Source organism: Hibiscus syriacus, unplaced genomic scaffold, assembly GCF_006381635.1.
Source record: "Hibiscus syriacus cultivar Baekdansim isolate YM2019G1 unplaced genomic scaffold, ASM638163v2 tig00110187_pilon, whole genome shotgun sequence".
Lineage (NCBI taxonomy): Eukaryota > Viridiplantae > Streptophyta > Magnoliopsida > Malvales > Malvaceae > Hibiscus > Hibiscus syriacus.
In genome coordinates this window covers 1,123,668-1,149,635 of record NW_024062618.1, presented here as the reverse complement: position 1 = coordinate 1,149,635, position 25,968 = coordinate 1,123,668, and the positions used below count along the sequence as shown (strand labels likewise).

Below are 25,968 nucleotides of genomic sequence, written 5' to 3'. Positions count from 1 at the left end.
AATTATATTAAATTTATAATTAAAACCACTTAAATTTTTATAGGATTATATTTCTAAAATTAAAAACATAGTGGTTATATCCATACTGATCTTATAGTAAAATGGTCATTTGAGTCATGTACGCTTTAAAAAATTATGTTAAACGTATTTTCAAAAGACGCTTTTGATAGAAAATGTCATATATCGATGTGACATAAATTGATCAGAACTTTTAATGTTTGAGTCAAAATAATAAAAGGAAAAAATATAAGGGACCTTGTAGAAAATAACCCAAAAACCTTTAACATAAAATTCTACGATGCTCACGAGAACCGCGGTCCTCCTTCATTATTGAAAAACTGATCTGATTTGTGCTTTACGGTGTTGGGTTCCATTGTTACTGAAAAAAAGAAGAAGCTTGCTTTACGCTCTTAATTTTGATCCTTTTGTGGGTTTCCAGTAAAAGGAAATAGCGTTTAAAGATGTTCCAGTTGTTGTTTATTGTTATATTCGTAGAGATGGTGGTGATCGTCTCATTATCCTTCAAAACTCCGTTAAGGAAGCTGATATTGCTGATTCTGGATCGGGTCAAGAGGGGAAGTGGTCCGGTGGTAGTGAAGACGGTGGCCGGAACAGTGGCCGTTGTGATGTTGTCGTACGTTTACAGCATGATGATGATCAAGAAGCGTTGGATCGAGGATGGAAACGTTTCTCAGACCGACGAGATTCTCATGGCCAAAAACCTCCTCGAAACTACTCTCATGGGTAATTTAATTCTTTCTCACTTCGAATTTATTGGAACCCTAACCCTAAAATTCACTTATATTCGGGATTTCAATGTGTTTTGTGTAATGTCATATGAAATTCTGAATTAATTTCGAAATTATTATGATTGAGCTTATTGTTTGAACTTTGTTACCAAAAATGGCTCTCTCAATTGATTTTCGAATCAATTTGTACAATCTCAATCAGAGAATGCTAGCTATCCCATTCATTAACACTTACATATAGTTTATTTTTAAGTTATTGAGTAAAACAGACAATGGTTTACGTTCTGATAAATTATATTCCGCTACTGCTAAATGAAATGGAGAAGATTGCTCTATTGAATTACATTTCATATAAGTGGAGATTTGAATTTCATTCCTCGTACCTGACCGATTTGTTCTAAAAAGAATCCTGGTTCTAAATTCCAAGACTAAACACCCTTTTAATTTTTATCCAATTTCCAAAATGTATACATTGTTTTTCTTGATGTTATGGTTATTTACTTCTCATATTAATTCCCAAAAGTTGCCATTGTAGGCTGTATGGTTATTAGGATATGAGCTCCAAATACATGGAAAAACTTTAAAAAATCTAACTATATCCGTGTTGGATAAATACTCGTATTCGACACTCGCACCCGAGTTCGAGTGATGTAGATTGTAGGCTTCATAATTCAGCTTGAACTTGATTGGGGCAGTCTCTGACTTCCTTTAGGTCTGATGAACTTTGTGTTTGTAATGGTGGGTTAACATTTTTTTTGCAGGGGGGTTGCTGTTCCATGCATATATTATAGACAAATTACACCATTATATTAAAGAACTCCGTATAAGAAGGAAGACGATGGAGACTGCCAAGAAACAAGGTCAGGGATTTGAAGATGCAGGTCGGTCGGGAACAGACAAAGTTACAGCCTTGCAGGAAGAAATAGCCACTCTGAGGGCAAGGATTAGGCAGCTGGAATCTGACTAGAGCTTGTCACATGCAAGTGGTAAGAAGAACGAAATACCAAAGGAATTTGAGCATCTCTTGCAGTTTCATTAGCTTTTTTCAAATAAAGTTTCCGCAGGAGTCTTGTAATGGAGTTTGTTTGTTGCAGTTTAGTTTCAGTTCATGAATTATGCCGAACAGAGTAATATGTTGAATGAATCAATGGATGAGTTTTGATATTTGATCCGAACAAAATGTTTGATACTCGAGTTACATTCGAATATTGTTTTCAGAATATGATCCTTCAAATATCTTCTAAAATACATGGGAAATCTTTATATTCCTGTCAGACACATACTTGTATTCAATACCGTATTCATGTACAAGTGAATTGGATTTATTTCGGGACTCGAGCAGCTGATTTCAAAGTTATTGAAAAACACAGCATGGATCATCGTGTTGTGCAATAGCTGGTCGGCGTTGGCAGCAGTGAGCATCGTTAAGCCAAAAAAAATATTCATGTTCAAGTGAATTGGATTTATTTCGGGACTCGAGCAGCTGATTTCAAAGTTATTGAAAAACACAGCATGGGATCATCGTGTTGTGCAATAGCTGATCGGCGTTGGCAGCAGTGAGCATCGTTAAGCCAAGCCAGAAGAGACATTACTGATAACACAAGCATTAGCAAAGTTGCAACATGAGATTTCACCTCTTGTGCGTATTGAACAGCAGCCAAGGCAATGAAGGTTAATGGGAACGAGTATGCCCACCATGCAACATTGAATTTCCTCATAGATTTCTGGAAAAGAAATGGCCTGCACCCCTTTAAAAATCAACCACTGTAAAAATCATTACATATATACGTGTGTGTGTGTTTAAAGTTGTTTGCGGTGAATTTACCAGAGAAATGAAGAGGAACAAGGAGAAGAAAAACATCTTCGATGTGTTGTCGAAAGCTCCTGAAATGGAGTTCCAAGCAAAACTAGCCATGCTCGGAGCAGCAAAGAACAAGAAGAACGTTGGTCGTAAAATCACTGGAAGGGAATTCGGACCTGACAAGCGTTGATAGAGAGTAACAAAGAGTACCAAATAGTGAACTATACCAAGTGACCACATACAAACAGTACTCTCTTTCCACCCCATCTCCGCTGCAGCTCTAGCTGTGACCAAGTTCCCAATCACCGATATCTGGCTAGTCGGGTTTGCCATTACCAACAGAAACCGTTTCTCCGTCGTGAACCATTGTCCGTATATCTTAATATCGAGCACTGCCAAAGGAAACAATAAAGGTCTAACAGAGAATCAGAGAAAGAAAGCTAGTATTCGGAGGGAGAACCGGTGCAGATTGAAGCAAAACAAGCCATGAGATCCAAGGAGCATACAGATAGTTAACTCCGCTACGGTGCAAGGACTCCGCCTTAACCAACTGAAAGTGAAAGTACACCGGAGAACGTACACGAAAGACGGTGAAACCTGTGTTAAAACAGCCAGACACCATAGCAGCAAACAAACTGTTGGTGGGACCTTGCCAAAAACATGCGAGAAGACATCCGGAGAAACCCCATCTGGTCGGATCAGAATCTTTCATAACAAAGCTTGGCTTCCAAGAGAAAGGCTTATCCTAAAATACCCTCACTCAAAAGGCGCATGGCAGCTCCCCTTGAGAACTTCCTGGTGAATAAAAAGCAAGGAACGAATGTAGAGTTAACTCGACACCACTCTGTCCGGGATTCACTCTCGTAGTATATATGGTCGATGTCCTGTTCGAATAATCAGAGTAGTTGGAATTGTTGAGATACAAGGTGTGGATTAATGGACCATGAAAATATGTCAATTTAGACAATAAAGAACTATGCAAAACTGAGCAACATAAAGATCAGAATATGACTATCAAAAAGCAAATGCATAAAGTAGAACACATTGATTTCAAATGTAACACATTCATAAAAATCATGTACGAATTACAAAAATTGAAGAGATTAATTTCACTTATCAAGAATATGGTTAGAGGATAACCATTAGAAAGCAAAGAAAACCCAGAAAATAGTTCGGGAAAAGAGAACATGCAAGAATGAGATATACTGATTCATTCTTACCGCAAACAATGTTGGCACGTAATGTTCATCTGGGATACAATTATGCTGTTTTTGAAGTTTCTGCACAGTCAAAAGTAAGTCATCAATCACATTGAAGAAAGCGGATTCTCGGTCACAATTCAATATCTGAAAGAACACTGGACTGTATTTGCAAAACACTAGAAAATATGACACCTATGGGAATAAGATCTCACTACTAAATCAATGTTATAGCCCCTGAATCGACTATCAAAACTGATAAAAAGGCTCCTATTAATCAACATCATTGCATTCATTTTGGGAATTGAACTCTTACAATATTCAGCCTTCCTTTACCGGTGTCCACAGGAGGGCGTCGCTGCAAACCAATAAGTAAATTTAAGTTTCAGATTGCCATTCCATATGATCCAATATCTTATCCTAGCAACATGCCAAATAAAGGGGGGATATCTCTAAAAAGACATAATTTGTGGATAGGAATATTTTACAACAATGAGGAGAAAATTGATGGAAAGTAAACACATAACATGCTATAATCAACAGCACACCTTGCAGAATTTCTTAAAGACCGGAAGAAAAACCTCATCATCTACGACGACTTCGGCATGGCTCCTTAACAAAAGAATGGTTTTGATCCCTTGCGTTATTGGTCCGTTTGTTTTTATTCCTTCAGTCTTTAACTCATTAATCCTTTAACAGAAGTTTAATTTAACGGTAGTTAACGGTCAAAGGACTAAAATCGAATAGATCGATAACATAATCAAACTAATGATTAAAATCGAACGGACCGAATACATAAGAGATCATCCATATAGTTTACCCAAACAACAAAATAGGCATTTCAATTTTCAAACTTCAGAGCTCGTGTTGTATGATTTCATACATGAAACATCCGCCTCTGTACTCTTTTATATGAATTTTAGTTTATGGAAATAAGTTTATTTTGTCGGCATTAAGTGATTTATTGTTTTTAATTTGGATAAGGAATCGTGGTCGATGAAATAATGATCATTGACCGGTGTTTCTTTGTGACAAATGAACTTATAAGGAAGAATATGGAAGTAGAGGAGGTGAAGTGGTGTCGTCCCCCTCCTCGATCATGGAGGAAAGGTATTTGTAGTGGCCCTTGTTCATAGTGTCAATCATAAAGTCTATGACTACTCATAAGTCGATAGGTTAAAAAGATCTGATTGTTAGATTTTGAATTTCGCTTTGGTAGATCATATGAGCCTGTCAGAAGTTTAATTTATGCACTGTACTTGATTCGGGATGCTCATGTACCTGAAGAATATAGGTTCCTTGAAAGTTCCAATATTCTTTTATCTAGAAGTCTTGATGGACAAAAAGTTAATAACTTCCGAAGGTGACCTCTGTAGCTATAATAATTTGTAATGTGGGTGCATAAGGCGAAAGCAACAAGGCAAAATCAGTATACGGATCTGTCGTATGTATAGCTAAAGAGAAAATGTCGAGCGGCATTTGCTCAAAGAATAAAACCTTATATGCTGCAGTAATGAACTCCATCATTGCAGAAATTCCAGTATTGAACCTTGTTCCTTCAATTTCATCTGTCAACTAGTTAAAAAAACATAACCAATCATCTGTCAGGAGAGCAAACCAGGAATCTTAGGTTTCAATACTCATGTTACTTGTGCACTCTTAAATTGATAAAATACACGTTTGGATCAAACTGAAAAAACATGATCCGATCTGGAGAAATTTGTGAACATAAAGGCATAATGAATTGCACATTAAGAGCATACTTCTTTGCAGATAATGCAACATTTACACAGTTAATCAGATGTCCAGATGATAAAAACCGAAGTGTAGATATGACCTTAGCTATGCATTTATGAAGTGCACGAAGCTGTTCCGTTGTAGGTTCCTCATCAGCAACCACTGTTCCATCTCTGAAAGCAGCATGATGCAATGGTGTGCCAACAATCAGCCTCCAAGTTCTTCCTAAAAATCGATGGACTCCTTCAATTCCAGTAGTTTACATATAGTCAGGATGATCCTACTATTGACAACTGCATAAAGAGTCACTATAAAATCTATCGACTATAATCGAGAGACGGAATACAACCTTCGATAAAACCATCTCACCCTTATTCATCTCTGTTCTACCTCATTACGGAGACAAACTAAACTAAATAAATCGCTTACAGGCTTCACAACCTATTTGTCTTAAACTCTTACTGCATCTCTACAGAAGCTTTCAGCCATCACAACAGTATTACCCCAGCACAATTTGGGAATAGTATCTGAAAGACGAGCAATCTTTATGTTTAGGTTCTATATATGATAGATTCGGTCCTATTCTAGCCCAAAACAATCAGAATTAATACAATAATAGCAATCCCGAGTAAAACATTCAAGAAGACACTCATTTTTCATCCAATAAATCAGCATTCAAAAGAAAATACATGAAGAAATGTTCAATGGCGCTATATAAACAGTTCTACATGTTAAGTGACCCACTGCTACCGCAATAAGAGAGCAAAAGAAGAGTGCGAGGAACTGGTCGAAGAGGAAATAGAATCGAGATAGGGATAAACTGATTGCTTCTTTTAACTTGGGCCGTAACATTTGATTTTGTAAAGAAATTTATGGGCTAACGACTGTTAGGTTGTTCTCTTTTTCTAATATATATATATGAAGCCCATTTTAGCCGGAAGTGTAATTTCCAACGTAGATGCCGAGTATTAGCAGGGAAGGACATGAGGTGGATCGGATCAGATTTTTGACGACTCAAATATGATCTAGGTAATTGTTTTTTCCTTTTTACTCATATATGAACTGATTGGATTTTAAGGAGGTTTTACCTTAATCGAAACTCGCACACTCAATCAGAGACAAATATGTATAATTCTTATTTTAATTAGTTAAAATAGTGACCTAATTAAAAAAACATATAGAGATATTATTACAATTATCCATAAATGTATAAAAAAGATTATACTATTATCTCGAATCAAATATTTTTACCCCAACCTTAAATCAATCAGACTCAATCTTATCCTTTAAAAAAATTCGTCTCAATCTAACTCGAACTCAAATTTAAAAAAGATCCTATCATTTTAGAACAAAATCCGCCAGATTCAGATGCAATATCATCCCCATGTATTGGTTATAAAATTCGTCGGCAGTTGTCGATAATTTCAAAATAGGAAATAAAAAAAATATATAAAAATAAATTGAATAAAATATAAATTAGAATAAAATAAATTTATTTTACCTAAAAACATATGTATTTATGTGTTAGAGACATATATTAATATAAATACGAGCCGATAATTGTTGTAGTCTACAAGGACGAACGTATAATTTTATGTTAAGACCGAGTGAATTTATAAAATTTTAAGGAGATAAAATCAAACTTCCAAAAACAAATTAAAAAAAATCTAAAATATATGATTTTGAAATACGCGACATCCCATCTACTTCACTCAATCTATCCCTAGTTATAGGTGTAAATTTTTGCACTCAAAAGTTGTTCTTGTACAACCTTAATGCGAAACACGCAACAACATAATCAGTGTTGTTTTAGTTTCAAAAAGCTTTAAAATTTCAGACAAAACCCCAATGGAGAAGGGTACTAAATTGGTCCTAATCAGATGCATGAAACCTGCTTTCAGAAGAACCTTAATTTTATAATCCAATGGCCAGCTTTTATTTACCTTATACAATAATATGATCCTCATGTGAGTCTACTTGTAATCCATGTATCTTACTTATAATTCTAGAAGATGACAAACATACGAAGTACACATAATTTGACCACCGCTTGCATTCTTTGCTTCTTCCCATATTGAGATGGCTCGAAGAGGGTTGACAGCAGTCGTATTTTTGTTTCTTTCGAAATTCTAGATTTTTATTTAATTTAAGTATTTTTATATTTTTATTTATATTCTTAAAATTTTAATATATCATCTTAAAAATCCGTACCTTCTAATATAAAACCGTGTGTTTGTCTATGTTCTCATATGCGGGTATAAGGATGATAATCTGATCAGAATCCAATGGATTTAGATTCAACTCAACTTAACACGACGCGAGATATTTATATAAAATTCGGGGCAAAATTGGTTTTGCAAAACATGAGATCTGGTTCAATTTTATGGTGAAAAATCTTTGATTCAACCTTACACGAGATAATTATATAACTTTTTTCTACATATTTAGAAATAATAGCAAAAATAATTTGTTATATGCATATTAGATCGGATATGAATTTTTACTTCAAAAATTTAGTTTTAATAGGATCTCCTTAAAACTCAGATTAAATTTTTGTGTAAGAATATATTTTTCAAATCAGATCATATTGATAAAATCTGACCTAACCCAGTTTGTTTTAAACCGTATATATTTATATATTGCGGACAATAAGCTTCCTATTCATGCTACGTCGTAGACATTGATAATTTAACAATGCAAACTGCAAAAATAACTTCTATCAAGCACCAAATCAAACAGTAAGCTTCCTATTCATGGTTCGATGGCGCTTGCATGGGAAGGTTATTCATAAGATTGATTCTGTCAACAGTCATTTGAGTACTGCTTGGAGATTATTATAGGATTTTCCATAAGATTGTTATGGAACTGGGTTTTTGTTTGTTTTGAGTGGCTTGGCTGCTGTTAGTAATTCTTTGGGAGATTATGTATTCATTGTAGTATTTGTTTTTCTGGATAAAAAAAGATGCATTTATCTATATAAAAAAATAGAAATAGTATCAGATGATATCTTTCTTTAGTTTTTCTTGAAATAATGCAATTTTTTTAAGATCCAGGGGTGGACCGAAGAGTGGTCAAGGATCAGATCGAATTTTTTTGATCTATTCGAATATAATTTGAATACAATCCTCTTTTATTTATCAGTTAACTCAATCTAGATTTAACGAAGATTTATCCTACTTAAAATTCAATTCGACTTTGAAGGTAGAAATTTGTATCTGATTCGATCTAATATATATATTTCTTATTTTTATTAAATAAAATAGAGACCTAACTAAAAAAATATAAATAGATAGGTATAATAGTAATTATCTTCAAATATATAAAGAATGATTATACTATTATTCATAGTCGGGTCAAATATTTTCACCATAAATTTAAATTTAATTCGACTCAAACTCAATTTTTTTTTTAAAATCAAGTTCATCGGAATTAATATAGTTCGTGTCAAATATTCATCCAAAAGACAATTATATCTTAAAATCTTCAAATTCTTATTGTTTAAGCCTTTTTTATAATCTAATTTTATATTGTCAAATATTTAAAATTTTATACCTTAATATCAAATTTTAGGTCTGTCTCTAACAAGGTCAATGATTAATTCATTTAATTTTATTTAATACTAATTTATTGATGAATTATTATTGGAAAAGCCAAAACTGAAATAGCTGGAGGTTCCTTTCAATCATCAACGCCCATAAAAGGTGATTCAAAAAGCGGCTTTTTTACCCCATTGACACCGTTTATTTTTATTTTTACTTTTCTAACACCGTTCGACCAATATTTCCAAAACTAGCACCCTTTCTGCTGAGTTGGCAAAGGCGCGTCCCCGGGGGCGCGCTTTACCCGTGTTTTCGCTGAGTTGGATGCCACGTGTGAAAGGCGCGTCCCCGGGGACGCCTTTGCCATATCAGCAGACACGTGTGGAAGGCGCATCCCCGGGGACGCGCCTTCCATAAATGTCATTAATGCCCCCATCCGTTTTTCCTAACTACCCCCCTCCCCTCCCTATATAAACCCCCTCAACCCTCACTCATTCTTCACACCAAAATCATCTTCTCCTCTCTTATATAACTCAAATTCTCCAACTATTTGAGTTTTAAATTTGTTATTAGTGGTAAGAATTTATTTATGTTAGTATTTTTTTAAATAGTTATTATTTTTATATTAATATATTTATGTAAATTTATTTTATTATTAAAATAATATTTATATAATTATTATTTATTTAGAATTATTAATTTTTTGCTAATTATATTGTTTTGTCTACAGTTATAATGGAAAACGAAATGCTGTTGCGATTGGATAATGATCATATCTCCAGACATTTTAGCGATATGGTAATATTTTTTATAATGTTAATATTTAAATTTATTTTATTTAAAGTTATTATGAATTTATATTAATTTTTACTTTTTATAATATATATTATTTAGGATCTGATCCTTTTTATAATATATTATTAGGATGCTGATCGTATTTTAGAAACTTTTATTAAAAATCCCTACCCACCGGAACGTATTTTGCCATCATTTGGCTTCTGCTGGGTTCGGGTATATTGCAACAATTATAGGCGGTTGCAAACTCGAACCTGTCCTAATTTCTGCACTGATTGAGGTGGAGGCCCGAGACACACACTTTTCACCTTCCATGTGGAGAGGCAACAATTACGTTGGAGGATGTCTCTATGCATCTGGGGTTCCCGTCGACGGAAATATGATGTGTGGTATGGCGGATGGTGATTGGCAATCAATGTGCATTGATTATCTTGGAGCTGCTCCGCCAGAGTTTAATGGAGGTAGAATAGCTTATCTTGGTTGAAAGCTAATTTTGAGGTTTTTAAATGAAAATGCTTCAGAGGATCAAGCAAGGCATGTGCTCGGGCATATTTCTACGAATAATTGGAGGAATATTGATGCCCGACAAATCTCGCAACCAGGTGCATGTATGTGGTTGCGGCATCTGATCGATTTTGATGAAGCTGGAAGATATAGTTGGGGTGCTGCAGTTTTGGCATTTCTCTTTAGAGAAATGTGTCGGGCGACGATTATAAGAAAACTGCTATCGGTGGATGTCTGCTTCTACAATCATGGCGTGGTTCCGCATGCCTTCTTATGCCGATCGTGAATGAACCATAGTATCCCCTTATTGTTGAGGTAATTTTCGAACTAAATTTTGATTTAAATATTTTCAATTAAATAGGGTGATATTTAGTTTATATTATTTCATAGGTGGTCGATGAAAAAAAGGACCATAAAAGTATACCTACTGTTTTAGAGGAAATTCGTTTACTTATTGATACGAAAGCTGGGTCTGAGGTATGTTTTTAAATTTGTTAATTATTAATATTAATTTAAAAGTTAGATATAATTAGAATATTTTATTTTTGAATTGTATATTTATATTTCAGTTTCAGTGGATACCTTATGCGAGCGATGAAGTGAAAGCTTGCATCCCACCCCACCTTAGAGGGTCATTAGAGGTATGGATATCGGTTACCTCTTATATGTTATGCTATTATTGAGTGGCATCCAGTTGATCGCGTGCTCCGTCAGTATGGTTGTACGCATATTTCCTGAAGCTCCTAGAAATTTAGACGACGTGCATAACATAGATAGACGGGGAAAGAAGATGTTAACTGGGTGTGAGACACAGAGATTGGATTGCGCTTTGGGAGAACCGATATACACTGTTGGCCCCTCGACAATATTACGCTGAAACTGGTCATTTACGGATAACTATATGGACTGGTTTAATGAAAATGGGAAGCCGTTTCTACTTTCGGCGGAAGCACGAGGGGTTAACATTCCTAGCGCCGAGAAAGACGTCAACCGTCTCAATATCATCGTCCCCCGACGCGTGGACGGAGAGAAGGCGCTACGGTTCTGCATCAGTCCCACCACAACATCCTTATTCGTCGATGCCGCAGGGGTACATGCCCAGCCCTCCACTTCATATGCCAAGCCCACCAGTTTATATGCCATCTCCGCAGGGTTACATTCCGAGCCCGCAGGGTTACATTCCTAGCCCGCCAGGTTACATGCCTAGCCCGCCAGGTTACATGCCTAGCCCGCCAGTTACATGCCTAACCCGCAGGGTTTTATACCATATGGAGTGCATATACGACTATTTTAATGATCCAGCATATGCTTCATATGCATCTATTTGGCTGGTGGTGCTTCTCCCGCAGACACCTCAATCTTCATCTGGATCACATACATCGATGCCAATGTTTCCACAGTTTCCACAGTTCCCGGGAGCGGTGGGATTGTTACTAGCACTCCTCCAGGGTCGTTATTTTATACAGCCCCTTCAGCGCATGCACCAAATGAAAATGCTGCTGATGATGATAGTGAAGATGAGGAGACTGAAGAACACGTTCCACGAAGAAATCCTCCACGAAATAGGCAACCACCGCCATGTGGAACTCATTCGAGACGACGACATCGGTGATCCAGTTATATTTAATGTTATTTAAATAATTAAATTTCAGAATTTTATGTAATTTGGTTATGTTATTTAAATGTTTCATGGTTGTTACATACATATTTTTTTATGTTATTTTTTATTCACATTTAACACTAAATGTTTGATAAATGTTTTTTAAAATACAAATTATATTTTTCGAAATTTAAAATAAAATAAAATAATATTATTCAAATTTAAATTTAAAATATAAATTATAGTATTCGAAATTTAACATTAAATTTCAACTTAATTCCAATTGTATTCGAAATTAAAAGTTATATTCCAATTATAGTTCACAATATTTAAATTGAAATTAAAGGACTCCATACATATGATTTTATCATTAACATATATTAAAACGTATACATTAAATCAACTTATTTTGAGTTCATCGATCGACGTAATCAACCAAGAGGGGGGTGAATTGGCAATTTATTCAATGTCACATTTCAATGATCATTCCATACAATTTCAATGTCACAATCAACTTATCACTTCACATTTATTCAATTTATCAATAACATTTTATCTAATTTATTCAAACTTCACATACGTTTTAATTTAAGTTATTCTTAACTTGTTGAACATTCAAAGAAGTTAAATTTAAGTTATTCCCCGAGGGACATGAGTGACATAATAGGGCAATGATAATATTCTCTGACGAAATAATGGAAGGCGCGTCCCCGGGAACGCGCCTTCACGTGAATAGTGAAATAATAGGTACTGATATATCTAGTGTCCCCGAGGGACATGAATGACATAATAGGGCATGATAATATTCTCTGACGAAATGGAAGGCGCGCCCCCGGGAACGCGCCTTCACGTGAATAGTGAAATAGTAGGTACTGATATATCTAGTGTCCCCGAGGGACATGAATGACATAATAGGGCAATGATAATATTCTCTGACGAAATAATGGAAGCGCGCCCCGGGAACGCGCCTTCACGTGAATAGTGAACCGATTATAGAAACTATTATATGCAACGTATTATAAACTTTCAAAACAAACTTCAGTTCACAATCTTTCAAATTCTCAAATTCCCAAACTCTAAATTCTCAAATTCTCTGAAAATGAGTCGTCTTTCTGCTGTTGTTTTGTATGATGAGATTAAGGAAGCTGAAGAGGGGGTTGTTTTTGAGTCAGATCATTATATCCCCTTAACCTTGAAGAGAAACTCACAATTGAGGAGTTAATCATAAAAATTTCGTTAAAGATTCGTGTAGCAGGCCAGAGAAGACTATCTTCACTTCAATACAGATTTCCTACTGAACTTTTTCCGCTCACGTATACATCATTTCAGCTTTCAAACGATGATGATGTTTCTATGATGGTTGATGCTCATATGGGGAGTTCACAATCTCTTATTGAAATGTATGCCACTTTTATTGAGGTTCGTGTAACTCGTGTCTCTCATATTCCTCTCACTTTGGCATTGCATATCAAACTGATCAAGTTGATAGCCCGACACACTTATCTGTAATGATTACACATCATTAATGGCGGATCCAACGCCATATACCATGCCATCAAGTTCAATAAGGCATTCATCTGCAACTGCTTGTGATCTCAACCCACGTGGCTTCACCAATAATCCATATGGCAACATCTCTTCTACTTCAGGGGCAGACATTCATCTGCCAATGTTTTCGACTTACATATGGAAATGCCAACGAGACGACAGTCTATTCACATCCCACATGATACAATGGCCTCAAGTTCAAGGGGAGGACGCAAGCGGGAACTTATTTGACCTCAACATTGGATTATCGGAGGAACCCTCATCTCCACCAAAGAACCTCTTCGGAGCCAGGTGCAGATGGTGCTGAAACGGGATTATTCGTTGAACCTGACTCACCACAGTTTAACGTACATTCTGATGATGACGAGGATGACGTTCCGATAAATACAACACCAGCCGAACTTCCTGCACATATGTATGAGGCTGATTATGATGCAATGTATGAGCCTGAATTTCCAGATCTTCCTGATGTTGGAAACTATGGACTTCAATCATCAGTGACGGTAATTTACATATTGGAATGGAGTTCGCATCGAAGGAGGAAGCAATGATGGCAATAAAGAGTTACAATATTCGTAACTCAGTTCAGTCCCGAGTTGATCGATCTAACACGGAGAAATATGTCTGCTACTGCGTCCAACGTCACAACGGATGTCAATGGATGGTCCTGTATCAAAGAGGAAGAGGAAGAACAACTTATGGGAACTAACCAGATACAACGGTCCTCATACATGTTGTGCAACAGTATAAACCAGGATCATCCCAACTTGGACTCCAACATTATTTGTCAAGCAATCATGCCCATTGTGAAGCAAAGCTCTCATATAGCTGTTGCAGTGTTGATTTCTGCTATACAGTCCCAATATGGGTACACTGTCTCATATAAAAAAGCGTGGTTGGCAAAACAGAATGCCATTTGCAAACTTCATGGCGAATGGGATTCCTCTTACAACGAGCTGCCCAGTTGGTTTCATGTTGTGCAAAGACTTAATCCCGGGACAATTGTTGAGTTCGAAACTCAACATCATTACGTGAATGATCGAATGGTTCGCGATCGCTGCTAATTTTACCGAGTCTTTTGGACTTACCCCCAGTGTATTAATGCAGTCAAGTACTGTAAACCAATTGTCCAAATTGATGGTACTTTCTTGTATGGGAAATACAAGCAAGTTTTATTATTGGCTGTGGTCCAAGATGGAAACCGCAATATTCTTCCTGTTGCGTTTGCCCTCGTTCAAGGAGAAGACACTGAGTCTTGGGCTTTTTTCCTTAAAAATTTACGTTTACATGTTGTCACCAGGGAACGAGTATGCATTATTTCAGACCGAGGAGCCGGGATAAAGCAGCAATGGACTCTTTGGGTACAATGTATAGACCTCCACATGTTCAACATCGTTATTGTGTCCGTCATATTGCTGCAAACTATTACGGAAAATACAAGAAGAACGATGAACGTCATTTAGTCGTGCGGATGGGTATGTTACTTTTTCCCAATTTTTCTATCAATTTCTTATTACTTATTTATACTTCATATTAACTATTACATATCCTAATGACTTATGTTACGAACTCTTACCTCAAAGGTTTGAGTCGATGCTACAAGAGCTGTTTGGCAAAAATAAGAAGGGGTGCGAGTACATTATGGACATCAGCAAAGAAATGTGGACAAATGCATATGACGGGGGTATCGCTATGGTCATATGACAACAAACTTGGCTGAAGCAATAAATTCAACCTTAAAGGGGGCGCGTCATTTACCAGTCACGGCGTTGGTCAAAACGACTTATTTTCGTTTGGGTCAACTCTTTGCAAAACTCGGTGGACAAGCTCTTACTTGGATGCAAAACGGACATATTTACCACCCAAGACTAGTAGCCGATTTAGAAAAAAAATGGCTACATCAAATGGGATGTTAGTTACAAATTTTTCTCGCACCCGTGAATTGTTTCGTGTAACCGAAATGCCACGTCCGCTGCAAGGGATTGAAGCTAACTCTTTCAGAGTTAATCTGCAAGAGAGGTGCGATTGTGGTTTCTTTCAAGCACTCAAATATCCATGCTCTCATGTCATTGCTGCTTGCTCACATTCGCATTTGGACTACAAAAATTATGTTGATCCCGTATACCAACTTTCACAAGTTTTCAAGGTATATGAATTTGAGTTTCCGCCCATAGGAAACGAAAGAGACCCAAATGAGATTCAAACTTGGCTTACAATTGTCCCAGATCCATTGCTATTGAGGGACTCAGGTCGTCCAAAATCTACTAGAATACATTGTGATATGGATATTCGGGAGAAGTCAACAGAACAAAAACGATGTGGGCATTGTAGAAACATCGGGCACAATAGAAAAAAATGTCCAGCTCTGTTATCATATAACCGTTAACTCTTATGTAATTAAAGTTTTTAAATGAATGTTTTTATTTCTAATAATTTAATGTTATTGCATTTATATAATTTGTCAATGTATGTACACCTAAATAAATTTTTTTAACTTTTAAATACATAAATATATTTAATATATTATTTATATAATATTTAATATTATTAGTTATAATTTTTACATTATAATCGAAACATTTTACATAATATAATCGAAACATTTTACATAATAATATTATTAATTTATAATAATAATAAATAAACTATTTATTATAAAACAAAATGTCTGCTGAGTTGGCAAAGGCGCGTCCCCGGGGACGCGCCTTTCACGTGGCATCCAACTCAGCGAAACACGGGTAAAGCGCGCCCCCGGGGACGCGCCTTTGCCAACTCAGCAGAAAGGGTGCTAGTTTTGGAAATATTGGTCGAACGGTGTTAGAAGAGTAAAAATAAAAACAAACGGTGTGGGGGTAAAATCGCCTCAAAAAGCTCCCCAAAGTCAAAAAAGAAAAAAAGAAAGGGGGAGGTCTTCCATTTCATGAGTTCACAAAAGGACACTTTAGTCATTTTCAAAGAACAGCGAAGTCTCAATTTGCTTGGGGGGGTCAGCCAGGCTCTTTCTATTGGTCTGGTCCCTCCTGCCTGTGTCTTTCCATGCCCTAAAATTGGAACATCACTGTATATTCACATTGTTCATTTCCAACATCAAACCAATCACCTTTCACTATCAATCATATTTTTCACATTTCTTTAAATTTTCCGAACTCGAATATAAATTTTATAATTTTTAATCATTTAATTAATAAATATTCCTTTCTTCATACTAAGTAAAGATTATATGTAAATTAACCCAACTATAACAGTAATCTAACATGTCTAGATGAGCCTTTGTTGGAATGGAAAAGGATTGATTTTAGCTGTGGTATTATCAAAGCTTTTATTGGTTTTCAGAGCTACCTGCTATGAAAATGAAGGTAAAGGGGTCCAGAACATGACAATCATGACGAGTTTCATACTCAATTCACGAGTAAAACATTTGGTATTCACCAAGTAACAAAAGGAATTGATCCAACACAAGATTTGAATTAAACAATTTTCAGGAAACAAAGATATCAAAGCAGTTTGAAAAAGAAAAGGAAAAAGCAAAGGATTTTCCTTTACTTAATTCCAATTCTCAACACTGAAACGTGTTGAAAGCAGTCTTTAAAAGTTAAAGAACAAAAGCAGAGGATCGAACCTATAATTTGACAGTGAAAGGAACCTGAGGCAAGTGGGAAAATGTCAATACCTTGCTTGCCTACTCTGTCTAAACCCAACCATTTTTTTATGTGTGTTTTTTATTTTATTCTATTTAAAAAGTATTGATTTTTCCTCCAAATTTTACTGCCCACTCTTCTTGTGCCATTTTTGACCGACACCCTTGTAATAAAAATACACAATCTCTCTTCATTACTAGGCTGCTTCCCCCAAGCTTTGGATCTCTTTCTCTTTCTCTTTCTTTCTCTTGCTTTAATGGCGATGTCTTGAATCACTGAGTCTTCCAAAAACTATTGCTGCTCCTCATTTTCTTCCTTGTTCTTCCTCTTCTCCAGTTGTGCTTTGAGTGCCTATTCTTATGGTTGTCTATCATGTGCTTCACCTCAACTGATCCCAAAATCACCTGCAACAACAACTACTACAAGACTAAAAGAACCCAAAAAAAAGTATAACCAAAAAAGAAAAAAAGAAGAAGCTACCGATGGGTTACTGCAACAGGCATTTTTCTCTTTCTATGACTCGTTTGCTGCTCAACGAGTTAGTCTTACTCGGTTTGATCTTTGCTTCTACTCCAGCTCAATGCACCACAGATCCTACAGATGGTATTTCTTGTTTTCCATTTTGTTTTTTTCTTTTTCTAATTGTTTAGCATTGGTGATTTGGTTGTTTGATGTGGTTGCTAAGTCTTTTTTTTTTTTTTTTACTTTTTACGCTTAGATGTGAGTGAGATTAGTAAAGATAAGATCTTTGACTATTCTGCATTTTCTTTTGCTTGGAAAGCTTGAATCTTTTGTGCTGTGTTGTTTATTTCTCGAGAAAAAAAATGTCAGTAAAATTAAGGGAAAATCTATTTGCTTTTATTCCTAGGGGATCATTGAATGGAGGGTTTAATCAATTAGTTCAATCTAATCTTTATTTAATTCATTAATGTTTGGAACCTGGAGATGTCTTATGAAGTTGTTTCCTTTGATTCTTTTGGACAGTTCAAGCACTTCAGGTTATGTACACTTCATTGAACAGTCCTTCACAGTTAACAAATTGGAAAGCTAATAGTGATGATCCATGTGGAGAGTCATGGAAAGGGGTTACCTGCGAGGGCTCGGCCGTCGTTTCCCTGTAGGAGTTTATATATATATATATATATATATATTTGAATATAGCTACTTATCTTTTCAGAAATTTGTAGTTTTGATCGGTTTATGTTTCGGTTAACGAGTGCTTGTTATTGTTTACAACAGTGATATTTCTGGGTTAGGACTTTCTGGAACCATGGGATACTTACTCACCAATCTTATGTCATTGAGAACACTGTAAGATTACTCCAATTCTTCGATGTTGATCCGTCGTTAATCTCTCATTCAGATTGTAACTCATTATTGATCAGCTAATTAGTTCATTGGCTTTTTTTTAGTGATTTGAGTAACAACAACATGCATGATACGATCCCATACCAGTTGCCGCCGAATCTTACGAGCCTGTAACTCTCTGATTCATGGTTGTTTCCGTTGTTTTCATTCCTTTAATTGCTTGATCTTAAGATGTTTATTGCATGATGATGCAGGAATCTTGCTGGTAACAACTTCAGTGGGAATCTTCCTTATTCCATTTCTAGTATGATTAGTCTTACTTACCTGTGAGTAACATGTCTCGAAGCTGTGATGTTTTGTTTACTCACCGCATAATCGAGTAGCAAATCAGAACTTTCTTTCATTACGTAATTCTAAATCGTTGGTTACAGGAATGTAAGCCGTAATTCGCTTTCCCTGTATGTTGAAGACGTTTTTGCTAATCTTTCCAGGCTTGGGACCTTGTAAGTGAACTTAACTTTACATGATTATCGTTTCTAAGTTGTTCCTTGTTGCTTTAGTCTTCCGCTTATTGATGCCTGGTTCAAATCCTAAATTTTCGATTTTAGTTATAGGTGTAAATTCGGGTACCTTGTTAATGCAGGGATCTTTCCTTCAACAATTTTAGTGGGGATCTTCCTATGTCATTTAGCTCATTGAGCAATCTTTCTACACTGTAAGTGTTACATCATTAAGAGTAAAAACGAAACGGAAAACTGGTGATATTCGTGCAGCTTCTTGACCAAGTGATATGCATTGTCTGAATTTGTGGCAGGTATTTGCAGAACAATCAATTTACCGGTTCGCTTAATGTTCTTTCGGGTTTACCTTTGACGACTCTGTAAGTTACTTCTCTCATACCACACTTGGATTTTTACTCTTTTTCAGTCTGTTCTTATGCACCCTCGATTCGTTACAGAAATGTTGCAAAGAACCATGTCAGTGGATCGATTCCTCGAGAGCTTTTTTCAGTCCCAACTTTTATGTAAGGCTCAATATAGTATTGCTTTCTGAATCTAGTTTGTGCAAAATTTGAAATTTGTTTGTAAAAAAAACTGAAACAGATACGATGGCAACTCCTTTGCCGATGGGCCTGCACCTCCTTCACCACCTGGTGGATCTCATAATAAACGAAATCCTCGATCTGGAGCTCGTTCATCCCCGGCTTCTGATGGTCAATCATCAGATTCTGATAACGGACTGTCAGCTGGAATTATTGCAGGGATAGTTCTTGGCTCTTTTTTACTACTTGTCCTTGCAGTACTTGCTCTTATTTTCTGCATCCGCAGAAACAAAGGAAAGGTGAACGGTGCAAGACCTTCAAGGGAAAATCTTTCGGTTAGCACCGGTAACGGTAGGTTTTCGGCTTCGTTTTTCTGTTTTCAAGGAGTACTTAAGAAAACTGTTTTCTTTTGTTACAACATTTGATTGCATAATCCTCATTGAAAATGTGGTGCTACATTCATTAGGAATTGAATCTGTTTCTAATGATTAGACTCGAGTAACCAATGGACAGCTTCTTTCTTTGCAGTACATACCGAGATGCAAGAACAGAGGGTGAAAAATGTCGTTGCCGTCGTAGATTTGAAACCCCTACCAGCAGAACCAGTAGCGGTCGAGAGGATATCCAAAAACGGATCTTTAAACAGAATGAAGTCGCCCATCACTGCTACATCATATACGGTCTCTTCTTTACAAACAGCAACTAATAGTTTTAGTCAAGAATATCTCATCGGTGAAGGCTCACTCGGTCGTGTTTACAAGGCAGAGTTTCCGAACGGAAAGGTAACTACAATAAATGTTTAATATGGAAGTTCTCTCAAGCAAAAGAACCCCATGCCAGATAACTTGTGACATAATGCAAGAATTTTCAGAATGATCACTTACTCCTTTAATCTTGTTCGATGTAGACAATGGCTATTAAAAAAATTGACAACGCGGCATTATCATTACAAGAGGAAGACAATTTTCTAGAAGCCGTTTCCAGTATGTCCCGGTTGAGGCATCCCAATATTGTTACATTGGTTGGATTCTGCGCAGAGCATGGACAGCGTCTTCTGGTATATGAATATATAGGAACCAATAGTAGTCTTCATGATATGCTGCACTTTTCCGACGATGGTAGTAGGAATCTAAGTTGGAATGCACGTGTTAGAGTGGCACTCGGCACTGCCCGAGCTTTAGAGTATGTTATATGTGTATTGTTTTCTCAAGTCTATCTCATACGTGTTGCGAGTATTTGTCTGCTTGGTTGCATATGATCATTTCTGATGAAGCTGTTGTTGTCAGATACTTGCACGAAGTGTGCTTGCCATCGGTTGTACATAGAAATTTCAAGTCCGCAAACATCTTACTTGATGAAGAGCTCAATCCTCACTTGTCGGACCGTGGCTTGGCTACTCTTACACCAAATACCGAACGTCAGGTAAGAAACAAAGTCGCTCTCGCTGTCTGAATAGAAGTTTAATTCTAGCTCCTAACTATTTTTTGGTTCAATTTAATATTGTGCAGGTTTCAACACAGATGGTTGGTTCATTTGGTTATAGTGCTCCCGAGTTTGCGCTGTCCGGAGTATATACTGTAAAGAGTGATGTATACAGTTTCGGGGTGGTGATGTTGGAGCTACTGACTGGTCGGAAAACCACTCGACAGGTAAAATTCCATTTCCGGTTTCCAACCAGTAGATTATGATCTCTAGAAGTTGGCATTGTTACATGCTTTGTCTCTCTGTCCCAAGCAAATATTTCATAAGGTGTACGACTGTATTATGCATTTTTTAGTTCAAGGCCGAGATCCGAGCAATCACTCGTCAGATGGGCCACGCCTCAACTACATGATATAGATGCCCTGGCAAAAATGGTAGATCCTGCGCTCAATGGCATGTACCCTGCGAAATCTCTCTCACGCTTTGCTGATATCATCGCTCTCTGCGTTCAGGTAAAGCTATTTACAAATGCTTTGGACAGTCTGGATTAAGTTAACATGAGTAGTTTTGTAGGGTAAAAGAAAAGAAAATTGCCAATTATGAAATTTTCTTCTATGCAGCCGGAACCGGAGTTTCGCCCCCCCATGTCGGAGGTTGTGCAAGCTTTAGTGAGGTTAGTGCAAAGGGCTAGCGTAGTCAAAAGGCGATCGAGCGATGACTCGGGCATTGGGTATAAAACTCCAGAGCATGAGATTATCGACATGTCATCTTGAGTGTCGGGTTGAGATCGGAAGCTTGAAACTGACACCTCGTGATCCATGTTCGCCAAAATGCTTAGGTTCGAGATGACGAAAAGAGCAGACAACTTGAAGCGAAAAAGATCCACGAGAGAATCAAAATCAAGAAATGGAAAAGAAAAGGTTCTGCAATTATTTCACACATGCAAACACACAGTTGTATTATTGGATATCATGATGCACATTCACGTTTTGCATCTTTACAATAAGAAAAATAAAGTTTTCTGTAGCTCATTCAGAGTACATAGCATTCCTTTGTCTTGTCATGTTTTCATGTTTAGTATAGTCCTAGTATTGATTAAACAGTTGAAACCGGTCAGTTTTTCGATGTCCAAATCTTGGGTTCCATCTGGGGCTATAGTAAACCAAGGTGGATGCAAGGTAATTGTTGTCCCGTTTGGTGGTATCGCTAAGCCTACATAAGTCTCTGGTTTGGTTGCTACGTTCTTGAAACTCCGTCGTACTGTCAGCGATCTTCTTAATGCAGATATCGTCACCGACGGTATGTTCAAGTTAGCCGGGTGGCCAAGCGACTGACTGCACCATGCTCCAGTGGCAACTCTGATTGCAAAGCGATCAATGTTTGGCATTGAACACAAAAACCTGATATAATCTTCAAATTCTGTTTCATGATAACATGATGAAGAACTAAGTTAAATATGTTCGTCAAGCTTGATGATGGAATTTGGAAGTGAAAAATGTTTACCTGATGACAAGACTAATCCCGGATCCATGGCATGACTTGGAACAACAAAGCCGGCACCAAAATCAAAATTATTAGCTGCATTCGAGCTCCCAACTTCAAATCCTTCAGCCATTATAACCTGACCATTTTTATCAAACTTGGTGGCCGTGGTCGACATCGCCGATGCAATCATCGAAGGCGTCCAGGAAGGATACTTCTGCTTAATTAGTGCTGCAATTCCGGCAATATGAGGTGCAGCCATGCTTGAACCAGATATCAGAGCGAAATTATAGCCTATATAAATAGTTTCAAGGCCAATCAACTCTTTGTTTCCAAACGATTAGTAAGAAGGTTGACATGATCATTTTAGTTTGTTACCGGTTAGAATCGGGTCGAGGGCACTCAAGGGGCTCCAGGCTGCCCAAATTTCATGTCCCGGGGCGAGAATATCAGGTTTAAGTACATCGGCAGGGTTCCGGTCAATGTCGATAAAATCGGGTCCCCTTGCTGAGAATCTGCTAACAATGGGTGCTTGGCCACCAAACGAAGCAAATCTACCGTCTTGTATCGCAGCTCGCGCATTGAACTGTGTCACAAAGCCTCTTTCATCCCTTAATGTTTGCTGTTCATAATATTGAGATAGAATCTACAAACAAACATAATATTTGTGTAAGAACTGGTTGTTGACAATGGGAAAATTTGCCTGTTGTAGAATGATAAACCTGTTTTACCTTAGCATCTGCGACTTTTGTGACCAAAGTGCCAGAAACAGAATAAGGAATCGGTTGGCCAATGAAATCACCATAACTTGGATTTGCAACGAGAACGAATCCTGCGAATCCAAGAACTCTTGCGGTGTCGATAATGGCGGTTAACGTGGATGTATCGTTATAGAAACCAGCTGAGAAAGTGCATATAACAATACTACCCCTCACTATGTTCGGGTCAAAAGCTTCCGGATACTGGCACTCGTCGACGTACGGCGGAGTCCTAGCGAATGTCCCACTTAAATTGATTGCATCCTTTGCCAACACTAGCTTATACAGTAATGATCCATTGCCAAAAGTTGGAGCTAGCAAAGACAACATATATGTATATATATGTCACTGTCAGTTTTAAGGTTTTTAGAACAAATCACTGCTGGTACAAGAATGCATTACCTGATAACCCCACACCAGAAATATTTAGATCATTTCCTAAGAGAAGAGAACCGATGTATCGTCGGTCTGTCCTCGAAGCTGCTGCACCAACAGACCAAGGGCTGTAAGACAACACCGTCGAAGGACCAGGACCTGAATTTCCAGCAGCCTGTACCACAAAAACCCCAGCTCTTCGTGCAAATAACATGGCTATGTCGAAAAAGCTCAAGAATGTGACAGTATCTTGTGGTGGTTCATCCGGTCCGATCGACAAATTTAAGATATCCACTCCATCTGCTACTGCCTGTGGTGTTCCCAGCTCAAATTATATTAGAAACTTGCATGAAAGTTGTGCATTGTTGTATTAGAAACTGATGTAGATATCAGAGCCCTACTTGATCAATAGCTGCAACTACATCCGCAATTGTTCCTACTGTAGGGTAGACAGCCTTATAAACAGCAACTCTATTTCCGAAAACGACAAAGAACCCAATGTTCAATATCATTACTACAATTATCTCATAATAATGAGTTAAGCAAAACGGACCTTGCTCGTGGTGCCATCCCACTGGCTCGTCCATAATAGAAGCTGTTAACCACCACAGGGACCCCGGCGTTTCCGGCTGCAGTCGATGCTACGTGGCTGATCCGAAGAACACATTGTCTCCAGCGTTACAAACCAATATACATAAACATGAAGTTAATATGTTACCTTATTTGTTTCATACACTTACCTTCCATGGCCTACTGCATCAGCCGGTGATGGGATATCTATCGTAGCATTAAGCGGAGAGAGAGCTTGAGCTCCGGCTATGAAAAACCTCGCGGAAACTATCTTACCATTGCATGAAAACGATGGGAATTGAGGACCAGTCTCACATGCACCATAAAAATGAGAGATGTTGGACGTTAAAGGATTGAGTATGTCATAAGCAAAGCTTGGGTGAAAAGGGTTAATCCCCGTGTCTACGAAACCGATTACGATCCCATCTCCTGCGTTTTGATCGCCTCCTTCTTGAGTCCACACGGTTTGCGATAACCCTAAGAACTGAGGAGTGTAAGTAGTCATCACTTTGGTTCTTCTATCTCCTTCAACCAACTTCACTCCCGGAGCATGTTGTAGTTTCTTAGCCTGAAAATTTCATGGCGATTACAGTATGAGAGAATGAAACAATGGGTAAAACACTAAAACGAAGTACTAGGAAACAACCTGGGATGGTGTTGTGTGGACAGCAAAGCCATTAAGAACATGTTTGAAGCTGTATAACTTGTTATAGCTTCCCTTATCTAGAGTTCTTTGAAGAACTTGATCATGAGAATCGACCAACTTCTTTGCATGATCTTTGGAAGCTTCACTAATCATTCAATATTGAAAACAAACAGTGTTAAACTACAATTTTGAACATCAGAATTCCAACATTATAGTACTAAGATGATTTGTCACCTGTTGGTATCGAATTTTCTTCCATGAAATGCTACTGGTTCTCCTTCCATTAAAATCAAATATATCGATCTCTCTTCTACAACATATGCAATCGAACTCATCACTAGAAGGTGGAAGAGAAGGAGAAGAACGACACCGTTTGCCATGTTTGTGCAAGGGAATGAATGATTTCAAGGAGTCTTGCGTGTTTAAATATAAAAGGAAATAGTAAGTGTATAACATATGGTTATCTTCCACATTGTTAACGTGACTAAAGCTGTTTCCTTTTATGAATTGCAGCCCCACATGAAGAATTGTGACAGTTACCTTCAGTTTTCCTGCTTGGATTCAAATTAAATCTGGTGTTAATTAAGATTAAATCAGGTTGTTCATGTTTTGCCAACGCTCTTTCACACCTTATCTTAAAACTCTGGAAAAAATGCTTTTCTCGAGTTCCCTGCATGTCATAGTACTCACGCAACAACTCGATCGAGTGTAAAGGACGGATAAGCACTCTGAAAATTTTAAATTATTATATATTTTAGATATTTTTTATTGATAATTTATTTTTTTTCACTTTGTATCTTATGTAAAGACTCCGGTAGCGTCTTTATATTGGAATCTGCAATAGTAGTCTTAGCCCCAACGTTCTAAGCTTAATATAGTTGTTGGAAGGTATGAACAATGCACTTTCCTTCAATGGTTTGGTTTGAACACCCTGCAGGTCATAGTGGCCGGACAAAATTTTCAGGCTAAGAAACTACAACTCCATATCAGACAAATAATTTTAAACCCCTGTTTTTTATATTCGCTTGATCATCAAATCACAACTTTGAGATTATTTGAAGGAGCTTTTAATTCATGAAATATAAAATTATCTTTAAGAATAAAATTATTTTATATAATATTCGAGAATGTTACGATATATTATTTAATTTAGTACAGAAATAAATAATAATAATAATACTTAATTATTAGAATATAAAATTATTTTTTTAAAATGATGTTAATAATTTCACACTCCGTACAACTGAATAAGAAA

General features: G+C 37.0%; 4 protein-coding genes and 1 pseudogene across 5 annotated transcripts; 2 read left to right on the top strand and 3 right to left on the bottom strand.

Moving 5' to 3' along the window:
* The first annotated feature begins 321 nt into the window (after positions 1–321).
* Positions 322–18,517, top strand: LOC120217599. Of its 2 annotated transcripts, XR_005525156.1 has the most exons (5): positions 322–744; positions 1,511–1,778; positions 7,833–7,842; positions 14,301–14,310; positions 18,504–18,517. XR_005525156.1 is itself a non-coding variant. In XM_039214686.1 (2 exons), exons 1-2 carry the CDS (start codon positions 462–464, stop codon positions 1,714–1,716), a joined length of 489 nt encoding a protein of 162 aa, XP_039070617.1. In that variant the 5' UTR covers positions 322–461; the 3' UTR covers positions 1,717–1,938. The 2 variants fall into 2 exon arrangements, 1 of the variants encoding a protein (XP_039070617.1); XM_039214686.1 differs by lacking the exons at positions 7,833–7,842; positions 14,301–14,310; positions 18,504–18,517 and having other exon boundaries at positions 1,511–1,938.
* On the bottom strand, positions 1,908–3,252 carry LOC120217600 (S-type anion channel SLAH4-like). Its single transcript, XM_039214687.1, has 3 exons — positions 3,057–3,252; positions 2,575–2,942; positions 1,908–2,497 (listed from the first exon to the last, which is right to left on the bottom strand). The coding sequence occupies exons 2-3, from the start codon at positions 2,881–2,883 to the stop codon at positions 2,213–2,215; spliced, it is 594 nt and encodes a 197-aa protein (XP_039070618.1). The 5' UTR covers positions 2,884–2,942; positions 3,057–3,252; the 3' UTR covers positions 1,908–2,212.
* LOC120217352 (glycosyltransferase BC10-like) lies at positions 3,597–4,560 on the bottom strand. Its single transcript, XM_039214490.1, has 4 exons — positions 4,538–4,560; positions 4,298–4,439; positions 4,066–4,107; positions 3,597–3,830 (listed from the first exon to the last, which is right to left on the bottom strand). Exons 1-4 carry the CDS (start codon positions 4,558–4,560, stop codon positions 3,693–3,695), a joined length of 345 nt encoding a protein of 114 aa, XP_039070421.1. The 3' UTR covers positions 3,597–3,692.
* Positions 17,064–21,922, top strand: LOC120217597 (annotated as a pseudogene).
* A 20-nt stretch (positions 21,923–21,942) lies between these two features.
* Positions 21,943–25,093, bottom strand: LOC120217351 (subtilisin-like protease SBT2.4). Its single transcript, XM_039214489.1, has 10 exons — positions 24,948–25,093; positions 24,714–24,858; positions 24,238–24,635; positions 24,051–24,146; positions 23,899–23,968; positions 23,525–23,807; positions 23,096–23,436; positions 22,743–23,010; positions 22,386–22,658; positions 21,943–22,301 (listed from the first exon to the last, which is right to left on the bottom strand). Exons 1-10 carry the CDS (start codon positions 25,091–25,093, stop codon positions 21,943–21,945), a joined length of 2,379 nt encoding a protein of 792 aa, XP_039070420.1.
* Between the last annotated feature and the right edge of the window lie 875 nt (positions 25,094–25,968).

Excerpts from the sequence above, each read along its gene's own strand:
- LOC120217351 (XM_039214489.1), bottom strand. The coding sequence starts at position 25,093 with ATGGCAAACGGTGTCGTTCTTCTCCTTCTCTTCCACCTTCTAGTGATG. Across the intron at positions 23,808-23,898 it reads TAGTTGCAGCTATTGATCAA|GCAGTAGCAGATGGAGTGGA; the intron begins GTAGGGCTCTGA and ends GGAACACCACAG. Across the intron at positions 22,302-22,385 it reads GGGATTAGTCTTGTCATCAG|AATTTGAAGATTATATCAGG; the intron begins GTAAACATTTTT and ends ATCATGAAACAG.
- LOC120217600 (XM_039214687.1), bottom strand. The coding sequence starts at position 2,883 with ATGGCAAACCCGACTAGCCAGATATCGGTGATTGGGAACTTGGTCACA. Across the intron at positions 2,498-2,574 it reads TGTTCCTCTTCATTTCTCTG|GGGTGCAGGCCATTTCTTTT; the intron begins GTAAATTCACCG and ends TGATTTTTAAAG.
- LOC120217599 (XM_039214686.1), top strand. The coding sequence starts at position 462 with ATGTTCCAGTTGTTGTTTATTGTTATATTCGTAGAGATGGTGGTGATC. Across the intron at positions 745-1,510 it reads CCTCGAAACTACTCTCATGG|GGGGGTTGCTGTTCCATGCA; the intron begins GTAATTTAATTC and ends TTTTTTTTGCAG.
- LOC120217352 (XM_039214490.1), bottom strand. The coding sequence starts at position 4,560 with ATGGATGATCTCTTATGTATTCG. Across the intron at positions 4,440-4,537 it reads GATGATCTCTTATGTATTCG|GATTAATGAGTTAAAGACTG; the intron begins GTCCGTTCGATT and ends CTTCTGTTAAAG. Across the intron at positions 3,831-4,065 it reads GTAAAGGAAGGCTGAATATT|AAACTTCAAAAACAGCATAA; the intron begins GTAAGAGTTCAA and ends TTGACTGTGCAG.